We start from the raw sequence: 22,664 nt of genomic DNA on the forward strand, positions 1-22,664 counted from the left end.
CGGGTTTTTTTGAGGAAATAACAAGTTTAAAATTTCACTTTTTCAACATGGTAGGCAAAATCGGGATTTTTTGACCAAATAGCAAGTTTTAAATGTCAAAAATGCACTTTATAAGCAAAATCGGGTTTTTTAGACCAAAGTGCAAGTTTTACTTACTTGTAAAGGGGAAATAAAACCCCTACAAGAAGTTATAACTTACTTGCACATATGTAATGGGGATTTAAAATCCCTATTACATGTAAAAACCATTAAAGTAGGGGTTTTTGGACCAAACTGCAAGTTTACTTGTAATTTAGCCAAAAAATCCCTATTTTAACTAAACAAGACTAAAAAACAATTAAAAATAACAAAAAAAAAGGAAGGGAAATTTAAAACAAATTGCAAGTAACATCTTTTAATAAAAGTGCACATGTAATAAGCTAAAAATTCCCCTAAAACAACCAAAACAATGAATATTATTAAAACTTGCAGTTTGAAGAAAATTCTCCACCTGCAGTCAGGATTTTAAAATCCGAAATTGAAGGAAAGTCATAGCAAACAAACCCAGAATTTGACAAAATTCGAAACGTAGTTCGAGGATGGACTGAGGATTAAGCTAGTCCAAGGATTAGGCGAAATTCTGCCTCAAGAAGTGTGCCATAGAGTAAAAATTTCAACTTGCTGTGACTGTTCTGAAACCCGAAATTGCACAGAAAGCTAGGAAAAGGAAGACCAAAACTCACCAAAACTTAGACAATGATGGCAAAGACACCCCCCAATGATTTGACACTATCAAATGTGAGTTTTGTACCTCGTAAAACATGCCTAGGAGACAAAAATGACACTTTTTAGGCAAAATTTGTAGGGGTTGTCACATTTTTGAGAATCCAAAAATGAGGACAACAGACAGTATCTTCCAGTAGTGATTTGGTGATTTCTACAAGCTACAAGAGTTGATTTTGTTTCAGATTGTTGTTTTTGTTAGTAAATTGAATAATCATGCCTGGGAGCCAAGTGTGGGACTCAGCAGTTCCCCAGTATTTGTTTTTGGTAGTTATTGTAGAAGTAAATAAAGCTATTTGGAGTCATCGTCGATCGTTGGGAGCACATAGATTGTGTTATCTTGAATTTCATCAATAAAATTCCTTCCTGGATTGAGCGCTAGACTCATGGTATGAAAATAGTGGCTATGGTGAATTATTTCCTTAATTCTAAATTTATTATTATCTTGTTGTTCCAAAAATAAGAATTCTGGATTTATTTATCAGTCATTAATATTTCCGCATTTTGAGTTCAATAGTATTGTTTCATTGTCAAACATTCATGATAAACCCTTATACAATCAATGGAAGCAAAAACCTCAGAAAAACTATCCTAAAACCTTCAATCAGCTACGTTCAAATCAGAAAAAATCCAATTCAGTTTGGCTGGGGATCTTTCACAAATCCAGCGATCAGCATAGCTATTTTCACAACACTCCCAATACAATCAGTGAGATGCCAATAATCAAGAAAATCGTCTTAGTTTAAGACTTCACGATTTTCTAGGAAACAATATATTAAGCCAATGGAGAAGGCAGCAATTATCAGTAATATATACAGCAGCGATTGAAGAAAACAAAAGGAAGTGATCACACTAATAACAAGTTTGAAAAAGAATTAACATATAAATCGCAGGTATAGAGAGATTGACTAATAATGAATAATGTTTCTGGATTTGATTGTGTTATTTTTTGCATCAAAAATAACACACAATCAAATCCAGAAACATTAATCATAAATTCATGGATTCTAGAAAATTGATGTATGGGATTGACTAATGTTATTAGTTTGAAATTAAATAAAGATTAATATTAAAGGTCAACAACTTATGAGAAAGGTTGTATCCGTTCCTGAAAGAGCAGCAACTTCCCAAGAGTCGTCCCTCTTCATGATGACATTCAAATATAAAATGATGAAAGCCATAATGGGACAATGCATCAAGCAATGCAGATTGGAAAACATACCCAATGATCAACTGATGGAAACAACAATCCAGATCAGAAAAGACCATATTGAGTAATAAGTATGAACCAAAATCAGGCACATAATAGATCAGACCCAGACTTATTATACAGAACAAAAAATAGCATTGTTAATTACCTTTGTTGTATGTCTAAAATTTATGTTTAATTATGCACTGTAAAAGATATCATTTAGCATATAATTTCTTATATGTTGGTATAGATAAAATAGCTATCCTAGAACATAAATCTGTTTGTAACACAACAATCAGTTATGTAGAGAAAGGAAGGAGATGTAAGGAAGGGGAGCCGATACGAGATCGCCATCTAAGTAGGCCACCCCATGATGGATGTCCAATGTGCCTGTCACTTGGGGGCAAGAGGGTGAGTGTCCACTCTTGGGCTTAGATAGGTGGATTTCCGGGGCCCCTATTGCAATTTCCTTTCCAACCTCTACAATGATTGACTATTGTAATAAAAGGATAAGACATGAATAGGAAGGGCAGATACAAGCACCCCACTAGGAAAACCACCCCATGCTAGATGTCCAGCGTGCCTGCCACGTGGGGCCAAGAGGGTGAGTGTCCACTCTTGGACTTAGTGTGGGGATGGTTTTGGGCCAATCTGTCATGATCTCTCATCCAAACTCTACTGTGATTGAATACTAGTCTACTAGATAGTAAATGTAAATGTGACCTATTTTAATAAATTGGAATCATTATATGTACTCATAATACATACATATATATATGTGTGTGTGTGTACACACACGTACACGCGTACATACCTATCTATCTATATATATATGTGTGTGTGTGTGTGTGTGTGTGTACACACACCCAATATTATTTGTTGTGGTTGCAGGACTTAAATCAGGGTATAACTTGGTAAAGAAATATCTCTAACCATATTTCATCTCTTGCTTTTATTGAACTTGTGATACCAGGGCAAATTCTAAGGTAATCCCAAGAAGGGGGCATTAAAGGAAAGAGCAAGTGGGTTAGGATTTGGAGAGGGAATTACTTGAGGGTGTGAAGCTAATTCACTTAAAATACTTTCTTATTGCTTACTTTACTGTGCTTATACAAATACTAGAAACTCCACAGGTTTGATGTGAGAAATTTAATAATATGAATTTTGACATGTTCCGAGACTTTATTTATTATACACTATAATTGAGTGATGATTAGCCTCATTTTTTGTTTGAAGTACCATTGATTTTTAATTATTTTCTTACAAGTTATCTTATTGTGATTTCATACAACAAACTAATTTACACACAAAAACAACTTTGATGGTTATTTCATGAGGCAGTGTAATGTCCCCAAGTAAGTTTAACCAATTAAGACATCATAAATTCTAGATTCTCAACAATAGAAAGGTAAAACAGAAATTAACCTCAAAGTGGGATTCAATTTTAAACCTTATTACGAATGTAAGTTCAGAAAAGATTGCGCTTCTGAATAGGACGCTTTGATACCTCAGTGTGACGACTTCCCTCAGGGTTTTTGGATCCAAACTCATGCCTAGTTTTGGGACGACACCCTCAAGGACTTACACGGGTCACTGACCTCTACCCATCTTGGGATAGACGCCCGATGGTTTTACACAGGCCCTTCCCTATTCATTCACACAACCCTTTCCTAATTTACTAACTGGTAAGAAATTAATATTTGTTCTCGCCCTATGATGCTTGTTTGCCCATTTAAATTAATAGTATATTGCTTATTAACATAAGTGAGACAGATAAAGAATTGATTTAAGATCTACTGTGAATTTATATTTAAGCAGATACATTCCCTACACTACAATTCTATGTAAGGATGGCGTGTTATGATTTGTTTCAGAGTCCGCAGATTATAATTTAAATTGATGACTTCTACCCTCCAAATTAAGAGTACATTAACATTATGCAGTACTACGATAACTTAATTGTTTATCGGTATCCTGTGGTAGACATACATACCTCTGATAGTGTATGCGGAGTAGGTATAGCATTTGGCTAACGTGGTAGCAGAATCCGTATTACCTGTGGCGTGATTTCTTCCGACTCCCTCCTTTTTTCCTTCTCCTATCCCAGGTTCCTATTACTTATATTTCACCGTGCTCACTAAAGTCACGATGTTTACCGGTGTGCCTGTTTGGTTTGAAGGGATGTGCCTGTACCCCACGAAGAGGTGTGCCCACTCGGCAACTGGCGGTGAACCTTATCATCGTTCCCAGCCAATCATGGTTATGCTTAATTCGATTTATTGCCATCGTCAATTTGTGATACGATAAATGTTATCGTTTGGTGTTTGGTGATTATCGTTTGTTGATTACCCTTTGGTGATTAACATAAAACGATTTAAATAATATGAACATGTAAGTTTAACAATTTATAACAGTATTATTATGTTATTAAAAAAATATAAATATATATATAAGTATGATAGTTTAATAATAATAATGTTTATTATATTAGGAATCATCTATATAAAATATTATATTATCTCTTGTAAGTAAAATTTATATTATATTATAATCACTTCATAAATTACACCTGGGGGTTATCACAGGCAGAAACTACAAAGCACCACACTTTCCAAGTCCATTGTGCCATTTTGACATAAATGCCCCTGATACCCAAGAACTATCCTTAATTTACATTCTAGGAAATCTTGTAATCAATCTTAACTAAATTTAACCAGCAAAGAAAATAAATTTGACTTTAAGCAATAACACCATTCTCAAAAAATAAAATGGAAACTCAAAGAACCCACCTTCTCACAAACAACAGTGCGACGTGGAACAAAAATCACAGTGTATTCTCGTTGATAATTTTGCCTAACATCTTGCTGAATCTGTGCAGATATCAATTTCATCAAATTAATCTGAGGACGAACGAGGTATAAAACATTTTTACAATCACTCTGAATAGGGTTTGTTGAGAGATGGCCCAGGTTTTCAACACCATGTTCCTGCATTCAGAAAACATATAATCTTAGTTGGATGTCCAACAGCACAGATACACTTAACTGCTGAAGTAATACTCGAGATCTGAAGCATAGTAAAGGAAAATAAATTTCATCATAAACCACCGATATAATACATGTCAGATCACCTATAGCTAAGACTAGTGGTCACATATGAAACGTGCAAGACGAAATGTTATTCTATATGTCTCATGTTTCATTGCATCCTTTACGATATTGTTTGGAAAAACAAAAGAGGAAATTCATATTTCAAGTAACTGATTCAGAAAACCCAATTTCCAGAAAAAGTGGCTAATGTCGGAACTTACCACCACTGCTATCATGATATTGATAAGCAGCAACTGCAACCAGTGATTCTTAACATGCCAACATATCATAAAATAGAAATGTCATTGCCACCAGGAAACTCCTGTATAACAGCAAGGACCCCATTCCCATACCTAGTGATTATATTTGTATATATTATATAATATAGCCATACCCTTATTCATTACTTGCATAACCTCATTTGAAATGGCATCCCTATTTCCATATCTGTGCCCCAACATCTCAAGGAAATTAAGAAGCTACTAATGCTACATCAATCATATCATAATCTTTTTTTTTCATACCAATCCAGTTCTTACCAAATCTTCAAGCCATCATAGTGGTTAAAAAAACATTTATGTAAAAGGTTAAAAGAGACAAGAAAGCTGTTATGTTTCAAATGAGTTCAATTTAAGAGAATCATGGCATAATTTAAAAAGATTGTGCAGAAAAATGCAAGATCAAAAATGGGCACGACATTTTTATCTCATTCCAATGTAATATTGAATTTTCCTCCCTAAATATCATTTATATTAAGATATATACTTGTCACTGATGGCATTGTGCACTATTAATATGGACAAAAACTCCTTTAAGGATGTGCAATTAGAAAATTTGCCTCCAATTTACTCTGTTTACAACAATGTAGGTGAACTTTATAAGTGAATTGCCTAACTCCACAATGCAAAGTGGATGAGACAACATCTGCAGAGTATATACTTATACCACCTGAGAAGAAATGAAAAGAACAAACAAGAAGCATAGGTTTAGGACTTGGAATATTAGAGTAAATTTAATAAAAAATGGTTTATCATTCAGAATTATCTAGCATGCAAAAAAAATTCAGGAATAGAAGGTAACATGCTTCTAGAAAGGCCTTTAAGCATTTGAGTAAGACAGTTGTTTGAATGTGTTTATGTAGGTAATTTACAAAATACTAAATCCTCGACCAATTGTAGGGCTCGTGCTGTTCTTGAAAACTCTTACACCCAAGCTGGTATCCATGCCTACCTTGAGGAGATTTTACTTTTCAAATCTGCTATTTACAGGTTATCTTAATGTCAAGAAAACTTCTATATGAATATTTGGGTACTTTTTTCTAGAACTCTTAATGTTTTTCTCGTTTTTTAATAACCTAGCTCTTTCCAAACTTTAACTTTAAAGTTTTTCATTTGGAGAGACAAAAGAGAGGCTTTGGATTGCAAGGATGGTGTTGGTAGAGTGGTCGAGGAGAGAACAACATTAATGAGTGTCCCAATCACAGGCCAGTGATGTATGCAGGTAAGAATGGAAGTTTGCAAATTGTTCAAACATGGAGTCAAGCTAAGAAAGCGGCATATCCCACAATGCCACCAAAAAGGCAAGTAATGGAAGCATGAAAGGCCATTCAGAGGGTACAGACAAATGAAATACAAAAGAGGGAGAGATAAAGGATGGTTTGTACTAGAAAAAAATTTAGCAGAGAAGGATGTTCCTAATCAAACTTGAAAGGAAAGAGAATAAAAATCGCAAATCCTGCAACCTAGGGTGTCAAGATGAACTCTACCAAGGAGTTACAGAAAAAGACAATATTGAAATGAGAATTGCAAGTAAGATAGATAACAATCATAGTAGGTGTGCTGAGTCCAGCACTTTATTTATTGTCCCAAAAGAATCCCTAGAAAACAAAAAAAATCTCTTCACCTTCCCTAACTTGACCTACAAGAAAATCTCTTCCTCAGAAAATCACAATCAACCTCTTCCTAATCACATCAAGCATCTCAAATCAGAAATAAGAGTTTAAGAAACAAGAATTGAATATGGTTGATGATAAAACTTCTCCTCGAATTGTTTGGATCTCGCTGGATAAGGAAATTCAGGCACAACTTCTCTCGAAACTTGCTTTTCAAACTTTTGTCAAAATTTCCTTTGAAAAAGAAATTCAAACTGATATCATAAACAATCATATTCACAAGAATAAAAAAGTAAATAGTTTTAAAATGCAATCAATGTTGATTGTGCTATAACCTTTTAGAAAGATATGTGCTAAATTTTCAATGCACTATTGTCCAGTCACTATGTTGAAAGGAATACTAATATTACTAATTGCAAACAAAATACCTAAGATTGAACCTTATCGGCATCCTCATTACAATGAACATATTCAACTTAAATGGTGGTGTTATAAAAATATTGATAATCAGACTTACCAAAGACACACAGGAGTTTCAAGTCAGCAATATTCATAACAGAAAAATTTAGCAATTGGCTAATAACAATACATGGTGCTTATGATGATTGATAATGAATCTATCAATCCAGATTCAAAATGTGATGTTACTCTGAAAGTTTATCAAGATCTTGTCACCTATTTTCTCTGTCTGCTTCAAGGTTAAAGCATTTCCAACAAAGGGAAAGCATGCTGTTTACTTGATTAACACTTTTAGTTATTCAAGAGCTGCTTTGTATATACACTCATGTTATGCGTCCCTTGTCTCTTGTTTATATGCACTCCCTTGCCTATCGACAAATCATCAATTATTTCATTCCTCCTATCCGAATGTGTAAATATTTCCATTAGTATATCAAGTGGGTATACTACACCAGACCTCACAGAAACCATAACAGTCAGGTATCTAAGCCGTCTCGATATTTGCTTGGACAGCCCTGACTGCTGCAAGCAAGTGTTATCTAAAATTGGAGACACAACATCCAAACTATAATACAAGAAAAAATTCCATTGATCTAAAGACAAACATGGAGAGTGAAGCATTGGCTTCGTCTTTTCACATTGTCAAGTGCTATGAACCTTGTTTATTCTATACATATAATAATTCTTAGCTAGTGGGCCTGTTAATGTATTTTTATGACACCTCAAGCACAGAATAAAATAATAAGTATTTTATCCTCTCTTGAACAAAGAAACCTCAAATGCTGAACAATGTGATCAATTAAGGTTACCCCAAGGTTTCTTTAGTCAGGTCTTGACAATGCAATCAGATAGTCTCAGTTGAAATGATGTGATATGCTAGTATCACAAAAGGACTTACACTTATGAATCGTAGCTGGAACTTGGAAACTAACTTGCTCAAACAAAGAAATATCAAAAGGGACAAAGAGGTAGGAAAACTAATCTAAGACCTAAGGACAATGATGGTAATGTATTACGCTAGATTAGATGAATTCCCCATGGAACTACTTTCTACTTAACCAGAGATAGCTCACAACGCCATACAAAAAGTGCAATCTCCTAAAATAGTGAAAGATTTGCATATTGTGAACAATCCATTCAAACACCCAACACTAGGCAATCCAAATGAAACATTCACAATCAAACTATTGCCCAAAATAAGGTCCAGGCTAACCATGCAAAGCAACTTGCAATCAAAAAATCACCAATGGTATGAACCAAGGAATCTATCAAATATATTCACATGTATCCACCTGAAGAGCACACAGTTATACTGAGAGGGGGGGGTGAATCAGTATAACAACAATCTTTTACCAATTTAAACCTTTTCAGCTTCAATCATAAATATATAACTTATCTCATAAACATATTCATTCCATACCAATATTCATAAGTGATCTAACTAATATGAACACAAGTAGAACACAAGATGTATACATGGAAACCCTAACGGGAGAAAACCACGGTAAATCAATGCTTTTATATATTTCTTCTTTTACAATATTTCGTAGGCACCAACCTACTAGAGGCACCAACCCCTAACTCTGTTTGTGAGCACCAACTCCCAAATCTAAATTCGTGAGCACCAACCCACTGGAAGCACCAACTCCCACTTCTGAATTTGTGAGCACCAACCAACTGGAAGCACCAACTCCCAAATCTGAATTTGTGAGCACCAACCCACTAGAAGCACCAACTCCCACTTCTGAATTTGTGAGCACCAACCCACTGGAAGCACCAACTCCCCAATCCAGAATTAATGAGCACCAACCCACTTCATTTAAATCTGAATTTTGCTATAACAACGGATGATGGACAATTTGGTCTTCTCAAATCTGCCTATATTCCATTCTCAATTGCATATTCTCTTCTTCACAAGTCTGCATATATTTCTTTCACAACTATATATATTCTCCTTCACAAGTCTGTATAGAATTTTTACACATATTCTGCACTTATTTTTCATATATGAACTGCATATATTTATCAATACAAATCTGAGATACACTTCATGATTATCTGTGTATATATTCTTTTATTTCCTTACACTTTACATTCAGAATTATATCTTCAGCATTATACTTACACACATATTCACAGCACACTTCTGAGAACTCTTTATTTTCTGAGTTATAATCTCAGAATTATTCTCTTACACACCACACACTACAAATCTGGAATGATTTTCTTTGATAAAATCTGCAGTGATCTCTCTTCTATAACTTCATTTTCAGATCTGTGTAAGTCTGATTGATATTTTCTTTTTCTCCACATTTTAAATGTATTTCACGTATCTCCACTCCATAATATATATTTTTTATTTTATTCTTCACACCGCACACATACCACACCTATTCCCCTTTACATCCCATTCACAATATGATTTTATACCTTTCAGCTTCCTTTAAGAGTTGCTTTCCTTCGCACAAGTAGTCACTGCCTACTATATAGTCACGACTTTCTGACTTTAGATATGTCTCCTCTTATAATTATTGCACCCTTACATTCGCTACAATTTGTTAATATTTAAATATTTGTTAGCCACCGTTTTATTTTAATCGCTGTTTGCTATGGCACAACATATAGAACGATTATCTGAAATTAGTCGCTGTAATGAATCAATCATTACACTGTCTTCTTAATCGCCGTATTAATGATTACTTAATCACTCAATCAAAGATGAAGTAGGCTGTTGATTGAGTCGGCAACATTAATCATTAAGATGAATTTGTCATCTTAAACAAAAGCGGTGGAATTTCCGCATAACTAACTTCGGCATCATCAGCTAGCTTGATTTTGATGCTGTCACTAACAATTGTCTTTAATAAATTTGCTGCTTCAATGATGATGATCGACTATGAAGTCAGTCAATGTATTAAGAATTATGAACGCTGGTCCCTGCCATTGATGAAGTCGACAATATTGTAAGAACATGGCCATGGTAAGTCGTCGTTCTCTTAATTCTCCAAAGATGTTGACCACAGATATAACATATGCAAATGTAGTCGGCCAACAAATGTTTGTCTTTCTCCTTAATCGCTGATCTGATTAGTCTCCTTAATTCATTGTGAAATCGCTGCTTCAATTAAATCACTGCCTGTATTGGACAATCAATCCAAACACGTCATACCTTATACCCAAGTCATAAACTTTCTGCCACTTGATATGCTGCATACAATACGTGCTGATAATTATACAGATCGCTGTCATACATTATCCCAGCCGCTCCATATTAATTCACTTATTAATTTGTTCAATGCCTTTCGTAATAACGTCAGTATTCTTTGTTAAAGGCGAAACTCATAATTGTTCATTATCTGCATCTCTTTTAGTCACTTATTGAATCCCGATATCCTCCTGTAGTCTTCACACCAGCCCTTGAATTTTGTTTCCTTGGTATTGACTACACACAGCCATGACGTATATTTATTTTTATGAATCGTATCTCCTTGTAATCGGTTTGCCATCTTTAAAATTTCTTGTGTTTCATTAACCAAATTGCTATTCTTATGAATGTCGATGTCCTTGAATTGCTGTCCATATTACATCATCCATCCTGTGATATATTATTGTCGCTAATAATATCGCTCCTTCTTCAGTTGCCAATTCACACCTTTATATTGTCGTAATGATTCGCACCTTAATCATTAGCAATCTTATTCAGTTGGCCACCATGCTGTTCATATTACATCGCTGCTCCTTTTCATTAATTATATAACTCGATGGTTATAATGCTAGTCATTTTCTATTCTCAATTGATGTGTCATTCTTTCTTGTGACGTGGCAACATAATTCACACTTGTTCAATCTCAGTCATCGACTTTGACCATTCTTCAACATGAAATAAGAAGAATCGCTGTCAAACCATCATGACGACCACTATCGTAGACTGTATAATCAGACTATAAAAAAGATCAGTCTGCTATATCTGATTGCTACATACTCCTGATCAACTACTGATCATACAGACATAAAGATTACTATCATAAGACTGAATATCTGATTGGACTTTGCTGTACCATTCACTGATAATAATTGGGAACTATAATACATATGTATGATCAAACTGAAACTATAATAACTGTAAAGCATTAACCATGTAGAGCATATTAATCTAAAATGTTCATCAATCTCCGTACTATGTTCATCAACTTCCATGATTCTCCAAATTCCTTTGACATCAATGACAACATTTCCATCACCACCAAAATCAATGAACTTCAATAAACTTTGAGAAGTAATAAGAAACCATACAAAATGTAGAAACAAGACACACCATAGCTTCAATGAAAGTTATGTATTGATTTCAACAAGTCTTGGCAACAATCTCTAGCTTCCTCCTCCTACTGCTACTTCTAACTCTATTTGCTAACTATTAACTATTAACTCTTCTTAACCCTTATAAACCATGAAAGATCCCTAAATGGATTCTTTGCTGCCCTGGATAAGTTTTAATTAATAAACTATCTTTCAGAGCCTTTTGGTGTTCTTAGAGACTAGACAGAAGATGCAGAAAGTGTTGTTTATTTTTTGGTGATGGGGATTGCAACCATTAACTAATAATAACATAGAATTCAACTCAAAATAAGATATCAGCTTCTGATTTTATTTATGACAGCAGATTATGTTCAACTAGGAGTGAAGATACATTCACCAAAACAATTAGAAACATACCACGGATCCAGCGCTGGGGTTTGTTGTTTATTTGCTATCCAGAAATGGATACAGGCATGAGTTGAAGGTACAAGGGCAGTCCAGATGTACCAATACACTTATACTACCTCCAAATAAATTACCAATAACAAATTGGGCCAAAAACCCAATTAGCAGCTGGAAATCCAAATTTTGCCAGGCAAAATTATACAATTTTAGCCTTAAATCCTCACTGTTTTGCTCACCCTAATCTCAATTCAAGCCTGATGACTATGATTTCTTCTACACGGTCCTTGCTGACCCTAAGAATGAAGTTAAGAACAAGAAATGGAGTTAAAACCCTCCATTTTATTTATTATCACTCCACAACCATCTATAATGGTACGGCCCCCTTGGGAAACAGTACAGCTGCCAAAAGAAATAAGTAATGCACTGAAATTGAATATATTCTTGCTCAGATCTGATGTAAGGACCTTGCTGCTAATGATTACTGAGTTTGCTTGTTGAAATGACCCTCAATATGCCTGAAACAAGCTTCTGATGTGTTCCACGTGCCTCCTATAGAAGGGATTTCATCCTCCTGAAGACCAAATCTGAGGTTTTCGTCTCAAACCTGCTTGCTGTTGTAAATTGCAGACCTGCAACTTCCAAGTTTTTCACAAAATAATATATCATGAATCAAGAATACTTCTAAGGCTGAATACATGCATTCCTTACATTCCACATGGGATGTACCTGCTGCAAATGGCGGCCCTAAGGCTGCAAGGATCACGCCCAAGTTGAAGAATCAATCTGCCATGCTGAAACCCTTACTCTGCAACCTGAATCCACAATGAAGAATGGCGTACTCAATCTCTATCAACTATGCACTCTGCCTGAAGAATCCAATGCCAATAACTGCTGAGGGCTACGTCCCAGCCAGTCCAGATCTTGGGGTTTGCGTCCCAGATGAAGAATCACTCACTCAGAGCAAATTCACAAAATAAGTTTGATTGTGTAAAAAGATAATGAACAATTAGGTCTTCATCTCCTTATATCTCCTTTCCTTTCCAAGCCAAACCCTAAAAGGGAGTAAAGTTGGCCCATTATGAAAAGAGTGTTATTTCCTAATTATGGCGTCAACTATAGGAAAATAACACTAAATTGCAAATAAATAGCGTCAGGCATCCAAAAAGACTCCGAAAGGTGAGAATCATGTAGCAAAGTTCAAGACCTTTCCAATGAGCTATAACACATAGGCATATCAACCCAAATGAAGCCAGAAACCCCTTATTACTCCGAAATGACTCAATACATAGCCTTATTTTAATTTATTTAATCGCTAACTTAGGAAATATTTAAATATATTAAAATATCTCCAAATATCCAGTAACAGCCCAAAATAACCAAACAATCATGAATATAACTTTGTCACCTATCTGTGACCGATGCCGGAAAAGCTGAGCTAACTGGCAGTCCCATCCCTAAAATCTAGGGATGCTCCTAGAAACTAGGAAACACACCCAATCTTCCTGAAACTGAAACCATAGTATGGTCCCGTGGAACCTCAAATATGGAACTGCCACAACCTCCTAAAAGGTCGGGAATCTCCCTAAAAAGTAGGAACCTCTCTTCAAACACCTGTAACTGCTCAAAAGGATCCTGCTCTGCTCCTTGGTCCCCCAGGTGGTCATTCAGTCAACTGCCAGTTCTCCCTAAAAAATAGGAGACCTCGTCTGAAGGTCCGAAACGGCTCACAGAGCCCCTGCAAAGCTCCATGACCCTCAAAATGAGTCCCCTAACCATGTCATTGACCTACAGGAACTCGAATGGTAGGTCAACCCCTACTCATCTCATGTCACCTAGAAAAGGGGAGATTACAAATCAGAAGGCCAAGCCTTTTAAAGACATCCCAGTTACAATTCGAGGATCAGGATTGGTTTGAAATCAATGGCCAAGATTAACAATAAAACCCTAATTAGGGCTAGTTACAACTAACACCTCTTTGACCAATGAGAAAATTACAACATTTTAGACACATGTCCTTTGAATGTGGACCAATGAAAAATGAGGTTAGGTATATTTGATAATATTTGATATAGCTTCTCAGTCACTTGCTCCTCCTTTAATGAGTTAGGTTCAATGCATTTGGAAATGTTGACATGGCATCCATGAATTGGTTGATTATGATGGGCACCACCTCAGCATGGATATCTCTTGATACTCAACATCATCACCTTGCTTGATTGATTTTGATGGTTCATATTCCCAAATTGTATCATCTTGATAAAGTTTCTAACTTTGATTAACTCTTCTGGAACTATCTTCTTTCCTTGATCACATTTCACTTTTCCATCTTGACATTCAAGAATCCTCCTTGCGATGTTTTGCATTTCATTCTCATGTTCGGGAACCTTGTAATGTCGCTATCATCTCGATTTTGTTCGCCATTATTATGGAGTCTTCTTCATGTTTGAACTAATCCTCATCTTCTCCTTGATCTTGTGCATCTTGACATCTTCTTGAAATGTGGAACATGTCTTTGATATCTTTGATCCCCTTGTAGTAGTTGTTTCTTTGTCCTTGTCCTGATTTCTTACGAGTGTGAATATTGTCCTTCTTAACCTTATTGTCTTCATCTTCTCCTCTTGAAATGGTTGTCATTTGCTTCCTTTGATCTTGGATTTCCAAAGGTAATCCAAGGTCAATGAATCCTCATGTTGCACACCATCATTATACGCTTCCATGCATCATTCCTTGGACCCTCTTGTCATATTTCAATTCCTTCTCATTGCACTACAGTCTTCTTTGTATCCACAACTTGGAAATTCCTCACTTTGATGTTGTCTTGTGAATCTTGCCTTCCTCCAGCAATCCTTGATTTGGAAGTGTTCATCATCACATGCAATCAATCAGAAAAAGAAAGAAAAGTCCTTAAATTATGATAGCAAATGAAATCCTAAGTTAGTAAAATGCAAGAAATTGATAGGAAAATGAAAACTAGAATCTTGCATTCCTGAATTTATGTTGAAGGACTCCAAAAGATATTTAAATGGCAATCCTTTTTCAACAATTGCTTCACGAATTCTACCTCATAAACCTTCCTAAAACCCTTCCAAATTGAACCTTGACATCAACTGATTTTCACTCTAATGATCATGGAAATGACTTGAGAATTCTGGAAATTGCATTTGAAAATTGTGATGCAAGTCTGAGTCTGTTGATAGAATTTGCACTAAGTCCTGATTCAAAATCTGGTATGAATGTCCTCCAATGTCTGGTACAATTCGCACTTCAAGTCTGCAATTAATTTGCTCCAATGTGCAAGGCAATTGTTTTGAAATTCGCGTCAAGTCTGACTTAAATCACTGTGCTCTGCTATTTGTAATTTGCCTTAAATTGCATTTTATTGATGTTTAAAATGAACAAATTTGATCTCGTTATATAACATCCATCAAGCTTAAATTCAAAACACCCCAATAGGGCCAACCTGATCCTTAATTGTTTGTATTTTAATTAATTGAAATCACTTTTTGGGTTGGCCATGTTTAATGATCAATTGTTTTGCCTTTTAAATTTTTGAATTTCCTCTCAAGAGGACCGACCTGGACACCTATCCTTCTGGGCAGGATTTCATACTAGCTAAGGACAAACAAAGGACATGATTGCACTAGTTGGAAGGAATAGCACACCTCAAACCCTGATTCTCTTCAAGCCTTCGCTGACTCAGCAATGCATCTCCTTGGACACAATTTAGAGGTAGGGAGAAATTTGATTAAAGTGCATTTTATTGACCATCAAGCAATGAAATGAGCGGGGTTTCTCTTGTTAGAAGGAATAGCGACCTTCTTCAATCCAACCTTGGTCGACTCACCACAGCTTGGGCAGGATTTCACCTAAGGAAATATTTGGGCACACTTTCACATTAGAGAAGGAATTGCGAGAGCATTTTCATGTGTGACAAGGAATTTATGAGCACTAATTCATGTATGCCAAGGTATTTGGGACGCTAAATCACCTAGGAGAGGAAATTTGGGAAGTGTTGGGCGCATTTTCATCTTTGACAAAGAATTTGCAATGTTCTGAAGGCAAATTCCTGAGCAAATTCCCAAGTTAGAGAGGGACAATTAGAATTGAACCATGAAATACCTTATTTCCATTTTGGAATTCCTACTACAACTTAGGATTGTGCATTGAATTTCCGTATCTCCAACAAAAATTCCATATTCAACACAAACATGTCAAACTTCAATATAGGAATTCCACACTTCAAATATTGACTCTTTATAAAACGAAAAATTGCAACCTTATCAAGTTATTTCCCTTATTTTGTTAAAGTGGATCAGATATATATATAGGTAATTTTAAATTATAATATAGTACTTATTCACAAAGACATCAACTGCTGTACGTGCAACAATATATCTGCTGTATGTTATTTCAACAATTTTGATTGCTCTTGTTATCACATTAATCTTGCCTTTCACTTCCACGGCTGTCACCTTTTTCTGATTGTCAATCTGCTATGTCTTAACTGCCTCCACTTCTATTGACGACATATTACTTATATGCAACAGTGATCCACAAAGGACTCACGACTCCTTGTGGAACCGACATGTTCCTCAAGAAGTCGTGACTCCTATGTGGAGTCACGTCGGCACTTATCGACAATGCAATACCCACGATAATGTCATGGGGTTTGTCATAACAAATAATTGGTCAACCAAACCGATGTGATTACTTACAATAAATCGGTAATTGCAAAATTAAATAATATAATTAATATTATGAATAATTAGTAACACAAGGTTGTTACTAATTATTCATAATGTTGATTATAATATTAATCATAATATTAACCGATCAATCTATATGTTATCAGAATAATAAGGATAGATATACGGATAAATACAAGACAAATGTCTAAGGCCGTAAGGCCAATTAGACATTTGGTTTATCCGACCGATGCTATCTATATTAACATATTTCCCATCCCGTCAAGGTCGGACAAGGAATTTTCCTTGTCCAAGTATCACTTTCCTTGGAAATTTTCTCCAATTTTTTCACACTTAGCATTTTCCTCATTTCACTTTTCCTGACAACACTTTGCAACATTTTTTGCACTTCTGCATTTTTGACAACTTTTACATTTTCAATCTTGACATTTGCCCATGGATTCTAGACTCGAAACTTTGAAATCCTAACATTATCACCCCCTTGGTCTCAAATTTGGACAACTTCCACTTTCATTCCTTGGAACAATTGCACATTTCTAAACTTAAACAAGGAATTTTCCTAGTCCAAACGGTGGATTGCACATTCAGTTCCCATCCTGAACTTGGAATTCCTTACTCAACTTGCTCACTCCTAAACTTAACTATTGCCAAGCTATACAATCTAGGGGAAAACACCTATGCCAACAAGCAAAAAGAGGGGGGTCGCATTTGCAATGGGGCGATGTGTGAAAACGTCACAATAGGACCCAGTCCACCTTTGTATGTAACTATGCAGTTTTTGGGTAGAGGGTCTATATTGTTAATGTGATAGCTATGGTCGGATCCTTCTGGCCAACATAGCAAATGGAAAATGTGTGAATGGCCTATCGGCCTTACACATTTACAAAGTCCGATTCAATACTTATCTACTTTGTAATTCGTATTTGCATTTATATCTAAACCCGCCACCCTTGGTCTATAAGACATGTTAATTATAATACAACCGATTCCTAACAAAAGACGTGTTAATCAAAATATAACTAATCTCTAATGAGGAGACACTATTGTTAATAAGAAGCCAACCTTTGAAGGAGACATTTTTTTTGGCATCTCCAATGTATGGGTATATAGTTCGGTTCTTCTTCTCCTCCAAGGCATTGAATCAACTATCATCTCCAGCAGTTCGAATCATCCTCACAGCAAGCAGATCGTGTATCTTCACACTCAGCAGATTATCGAACTCACACGGAAGTTCGCACTATCAGCAGATAGAAGATTATCTACAGCAGTTTGTGAATCAACCAAGGAAGAACGACTTTCATAGCAGATCATATATTCTCTATTGTGGATTGTTGCCATTCATATATAGCTTCAAGTGTGAAGCAAATTCTTTGTAAAGTCACTTGACATAGTTGATAGAATAAAAGATATACTTCATTGCTGGGTTTTTCACCTTCAAGAGGAAGGTTTTCCCAGGGTAAATTCTATGCATTTTTGTTGGTGTTGGAAATAAACCACACCTGGACCGACGATGGACTGGTCCAAGAGGGGCCAGTAGCTCAGTGGTAGAGCACTCTAGCAGCGTATGGAAGGTCCTAGGTTCAAGTCCTAGCTGGTCCATGGCTCAACATGGTATGAGAGCCAGGAGCCAGGTCCAGGCTAGGAGCCCCAAGCGCACGAAAGGTGTGGCTAAAGGGGGGGGTGTTGGTGTTGGAAATAAGCCACACCTGGACCGACGATGGACTGGTCCAAGAGGGGCAGTAGCACAGTGGTAGAGCACTCCAGCAGCGTATGGAAGGTCCTAAGTTCGAGTCCTAGCTGGTCCATGTCTCAACAATTTGTGTTTGAATTATCTCCATCTAATCTGATCACTAAATTTAACATGGTATCAAAGCCACAGCGAAATAAGATCGTGATCAGATTTCCTACAACTGTGAAATTTTCTCCCATCTCTCACCTTCAACAAGAAACTTCAAGTCTCAAAAATGGTGAACGGTCTTAAAGTCGAGGATAGGCTTGAAGGTGCATCAAACTTCACCTCATGGAAGTTTAGATACTGATTTACAGCATAGCTAAAGTTTGGTCTAGTGGCTGTAAAATAGATACTGACACATTGATCACCTTTGAGTTTGTTTTGGCAGAAAGCTTCAGCCCTTTCTCCACAGGTGTAGACAGGATTCGCAATCTATCATTCTGAACTTATGTTTTGTCTACAATCATTGAGATATGACATAAGCTACTGCCTTCTTTTTGAGTTTGTATTACTCAAGCATTTGCTGAATTTATTTCAATGAAGTCATTCTCAGTAATCAGTTATGGCTCTTTTATTAGCTTTTTTGTCCTATTCACTTCTAAATCCTGTTGAAATCCTATGCGGTTAGCAAAAGTTACTACTGAGTGTCCCTGTCAGCATTTATGATTTTCTATGCTTGCACCAGTGTTGCCAATCCAAATGGTTCACAATACAAGCCCTCCACATAAGGGAAAAGGAAAATTGTTTGCACTAGCCCTAATCTGCTGACAATCTCACCATGGAGTGCTTATGTACTAATTGTGCTTTTTAGTTGCTGCCGGTAAAGAGAACTTAGGGAGAACTTAGGGAAGAGTCCTGACAAGGGAAATATTGCTATGATTTTCTGCTCCAGGTGGCCCTATGAAACATGGCTAATTCAAATTCAAAAACAACCAAAAAGGAATCATTCCAAAATCTTGGAGCGAGTGGTGTTAGGGAGATTTTCAAGGGCTGCAGAAGGGGAGGAAAAGAAAATTTGTATCATCTGCTTAGGAGATGTGTTGCCAAAGGGCAGCATCTACATCAATAGTAACATTTTAGGAGGCTTCGATTTGCTTATTTCTGTCTCTAAAAATTAAAGCACGGTGGAACCTACTAAACCATTGGAAACACCACTATTTTAATGTAGCCCGAAATAATCTCACTTACATAAACTCTTATGCTACCCCCATGTGAAACCTTGAGTTAAGGAATTTGTCTGCTAATTTAACTCAGTCCAGCTGACCTTTCAATAAATATCCTTCAGGACAGCAAGTGAAATTGATGAGATTCATTTTGGGTGGATTTATAGAATAGCGACAAACAAAATAAAATCACATTTAGGCGTCCCCATCTTACCTTCAAAAGCGAAGTTTGAAGAATCAAAGCAAGTGACCCGCTCAGTTTGGGATCCAAATAAAGCGTCTTCTTACCCCGTATCTGCACTTGTAAACATTACCACAACTTAGTAACAGAAAAAAAGGCAAAACAAATGAGAATGATACTTTATCTACTTTGAGTTGCAGATTCTAACGAAAAATCCTTCTCAATGGTAAAGTATAGAAAAAAATGTAAATCAAAATCAGATTATATAGAAAAGCTCCAACTTATCCTCAATCCTCAGTGATGTTCCTTCCATAATCATTTTTTTGGAAATTAACAAATTATTTTTATTCTACGAAAACTGATTATGGAGTACGATGCCTAGTGTAGATGACATTTAATTGAGGCAGTTATTTTATAGCTAAACATTTATAGTTCTCTGTAGACATTTGTCAGAAAACATTAGCCTGCAGATAACTATTTTGTAGACAAATTTACTCACCGTATTCAGAATGTTTACGAGTTCCTTTCTAGATTGATCCCTAACAAACCAAAACACATGATTCGATAAGCGAAAACCGAAAAGAGAAACCTTAAAATCGTGAAAAATCCATCTAAAATACAGTACTTACCTGAATGGCGATATGTTAATAGGAGCATTGTCCAATTTTGGAATCTGTGCCATTTTTCCAGTCTCAGAGCCCTCGCCAACAGTTTATATATTGGCTAGTGTGAAGCCAATATTAATACAGTGCTTAATCAATACAAGCTAAATGTTCGATGAAAGCATATGTGCAATTTCACATGTATATCCATAAATTCCACGGAGATGGATGATTATCCATTCTTCCCCTTGGTTTGGAATGTGTTTTCCGAGCTCCGAAATTAGCTCTGTCGTGATGAAAAAATTAAAAAGAACAAGACAGTCGTTACACATAACTTTTGAAGCCACTTTGGTACTAGTTGTCAGTCAGTCATATATATACAGCTCCACGGTAAATTTCGAGAAAAAAAAAAGAGATACAGGAATTGTAATGGACAAATCTGCACACCCTTACACGATGATTTTCGAGCACTACGGACGCAAATTTAACGGTAATTATGTTAATTAATTGGAATGTAAGAAAGGCACCCAACATCATAGATATAATTTTAATGTTGCTAAGGAAACTTAGGAAATGAGGATGTTAATTACTAATATATCTAAATTATGTCAATAGATATATTTGATTTAAATCAAATTGGTTGTATGGAAATGAAATGTTCAAAATATAGGAAGAATGAAATGTATATTTGAGTAAAGTTTCTTTAATGTAAAATTGTTGTGAAAGATAATGATATGATAATAGAACTTATGTTGATTAGTTAATTCAAAATTTTAAAAAGCTATTCTCAAAATTCAATAATTTTTTAATTATGTTTTTTTAATATTATAAAATAAAAAAACAAAACAAAACCAAGCTACAATCAAAAATAAAAACATTGACTCTAGAACATTTCAAACCAAACAATAGTCAAATCAAGCAAGAAGAACTTACATGAAAAGAGCAAACATATGACACTAGAACATTTCAAACCAAACAACAGTCAAATCAAGCAAGAAGAATCATTGAACAAAAAATGATTGTGAATTGTCAAATAAGTTTGTGTCTATTGGTATTTGTATATGGTGAAAATGGATAATCAACAATGTTGAAAGACTAAATAGATTCAACCACAAAACCCTAGCCTAACAACAACAAAGATCCACCATAACATATGAAGATTACCTAAGACAATGCAAATCAAATGAAATCACAAAGATTATACCATCACATGTCCAATAGGATTTGGATCTCCATTCCTCCTATCTCCATTGATCTTGCTTGATATATTTGCTCTCGGATTTTATGTGCACAAGAGCTCAACAAATAACGGAATGTGGTTGTAAGTAGGATCGCATATGAAGGTGCAAAGCGTAGTATAGTCAATTGATCCAGTAGTTAGTTAGGGTTTGATAATGAAGGAAGCATCTCCTTATATAGAAAACACTATATGAAATGGAGGGACAAGATTGAGAGGTGTAAAAGAGATCGGCTATGATTAGAGGGTAGGTAGAGAAAATAATAAAATAATGAGAGGGGTAGGTAGTGTATGAATTAAGAGATGAATGACATGTGTCATAGGTAGAAAAGGTTGATGAATTAATTAAATAAATAAAGATTTATTTAATTAATAGAGGAAGTGGGATCAATTAAATAAATAAGATATTTATTTAATTTAAGAAAAGGATAATTTTAAAAAAATTATTTATTTATTTAAATGAAAAATAAGGCTAGAAGAGGATAAATGAATTAATTAAATAAATAAAGATTTATTTAATTAATAGAGGAATTAGGCTTAGATAATTAAATAAATAAAAATATTTATTTAATTAGACATGACAATTTTAGGTGTCTACAGTATTATAATATTTCGAAAATATTTTTTGGGAAATTACTACATGTGAATAAAAAATATGTCTTGATTTAAGTAAAATTCTATTTTTAAATTAAAAAAATAAAAATAAAAAGTTTAATGAAGGAAAAATAAGGGATAAATAATACAAAACAACTAAAATACGAGTTCAACTAATCAACATCTCCATCAAATACTAAAAAAAAATCTATTTTTAAATTAAAAAAAAATAAATAAAAATAAAAATATGTCTTGATTTAAGTAAAATTCTATTTTTAAATTAAAAAAATAAAAATAAAAAGTTTAATGAAAGAAAAATAAGGGATAAATAATACAAAACAACTAAAATACGAGT

General features: G+C 35.1%; 1 protein-coding gene across 3 annotated transcripts in view; it reads right to left on the bottom strand.

Moving 5' to 3' along the window:
* The window catches only part of LOC131051920 (vacuolar protein-sorting-associated protein 33 homolog), a 208,623-nt gene extending 187,687 nt beyond the window's left edge, over window positions 1-20,936 (bottom strand). For 2 of the 3 annotated variants that reach the window (XM_057986520.2, XM_057986519.2), the window contains exons 1-4: window positions 20,506-20,936; window positions 20,376-20,415; window positions 19,910-19,990; window positions 4,744-4,941 (exon numbers count right to left, since the gene is read on the bottom strand). In XM_057986520.2, coding sequence (XP_057842503.1) covers window positions 4,744-4,941; window positions 19,910-19,990; window positions 20,376-20,415; window positions 20,506-20,558 — 372 coding nt within the window. In that variant the 5' untranslated portion in view covers window positions 20,559-20,936. The remainder of the gene's footprint in view (window positions 1-4,743; window positions 4,942-19,909; window positions 19,991-20,375; window positions 20,416-20,505) is intronic. The other variant, XM_057986518.2, reaches the window with a different exon arrangement.
* Between the last annotated feature and the right edge of the window lie 1,728 nt (window positions 20,937-22,664).

Source organism: Cryptomeria japonica, chromosome 8 (genome assembly GCF_030272615.1).
Source record: "Cryptomeria japonica chromosome 8, Sugi_1.0, whole genome shotgun sequence".
NCBI classification, from domain to species: domain Eukaryota; kingdom Viridiplantae; phylum Streptophyta; class Pinopsida; order Cupressales; family Cupressaceae; genus Cryptomeria; species Cryptomeria japonica.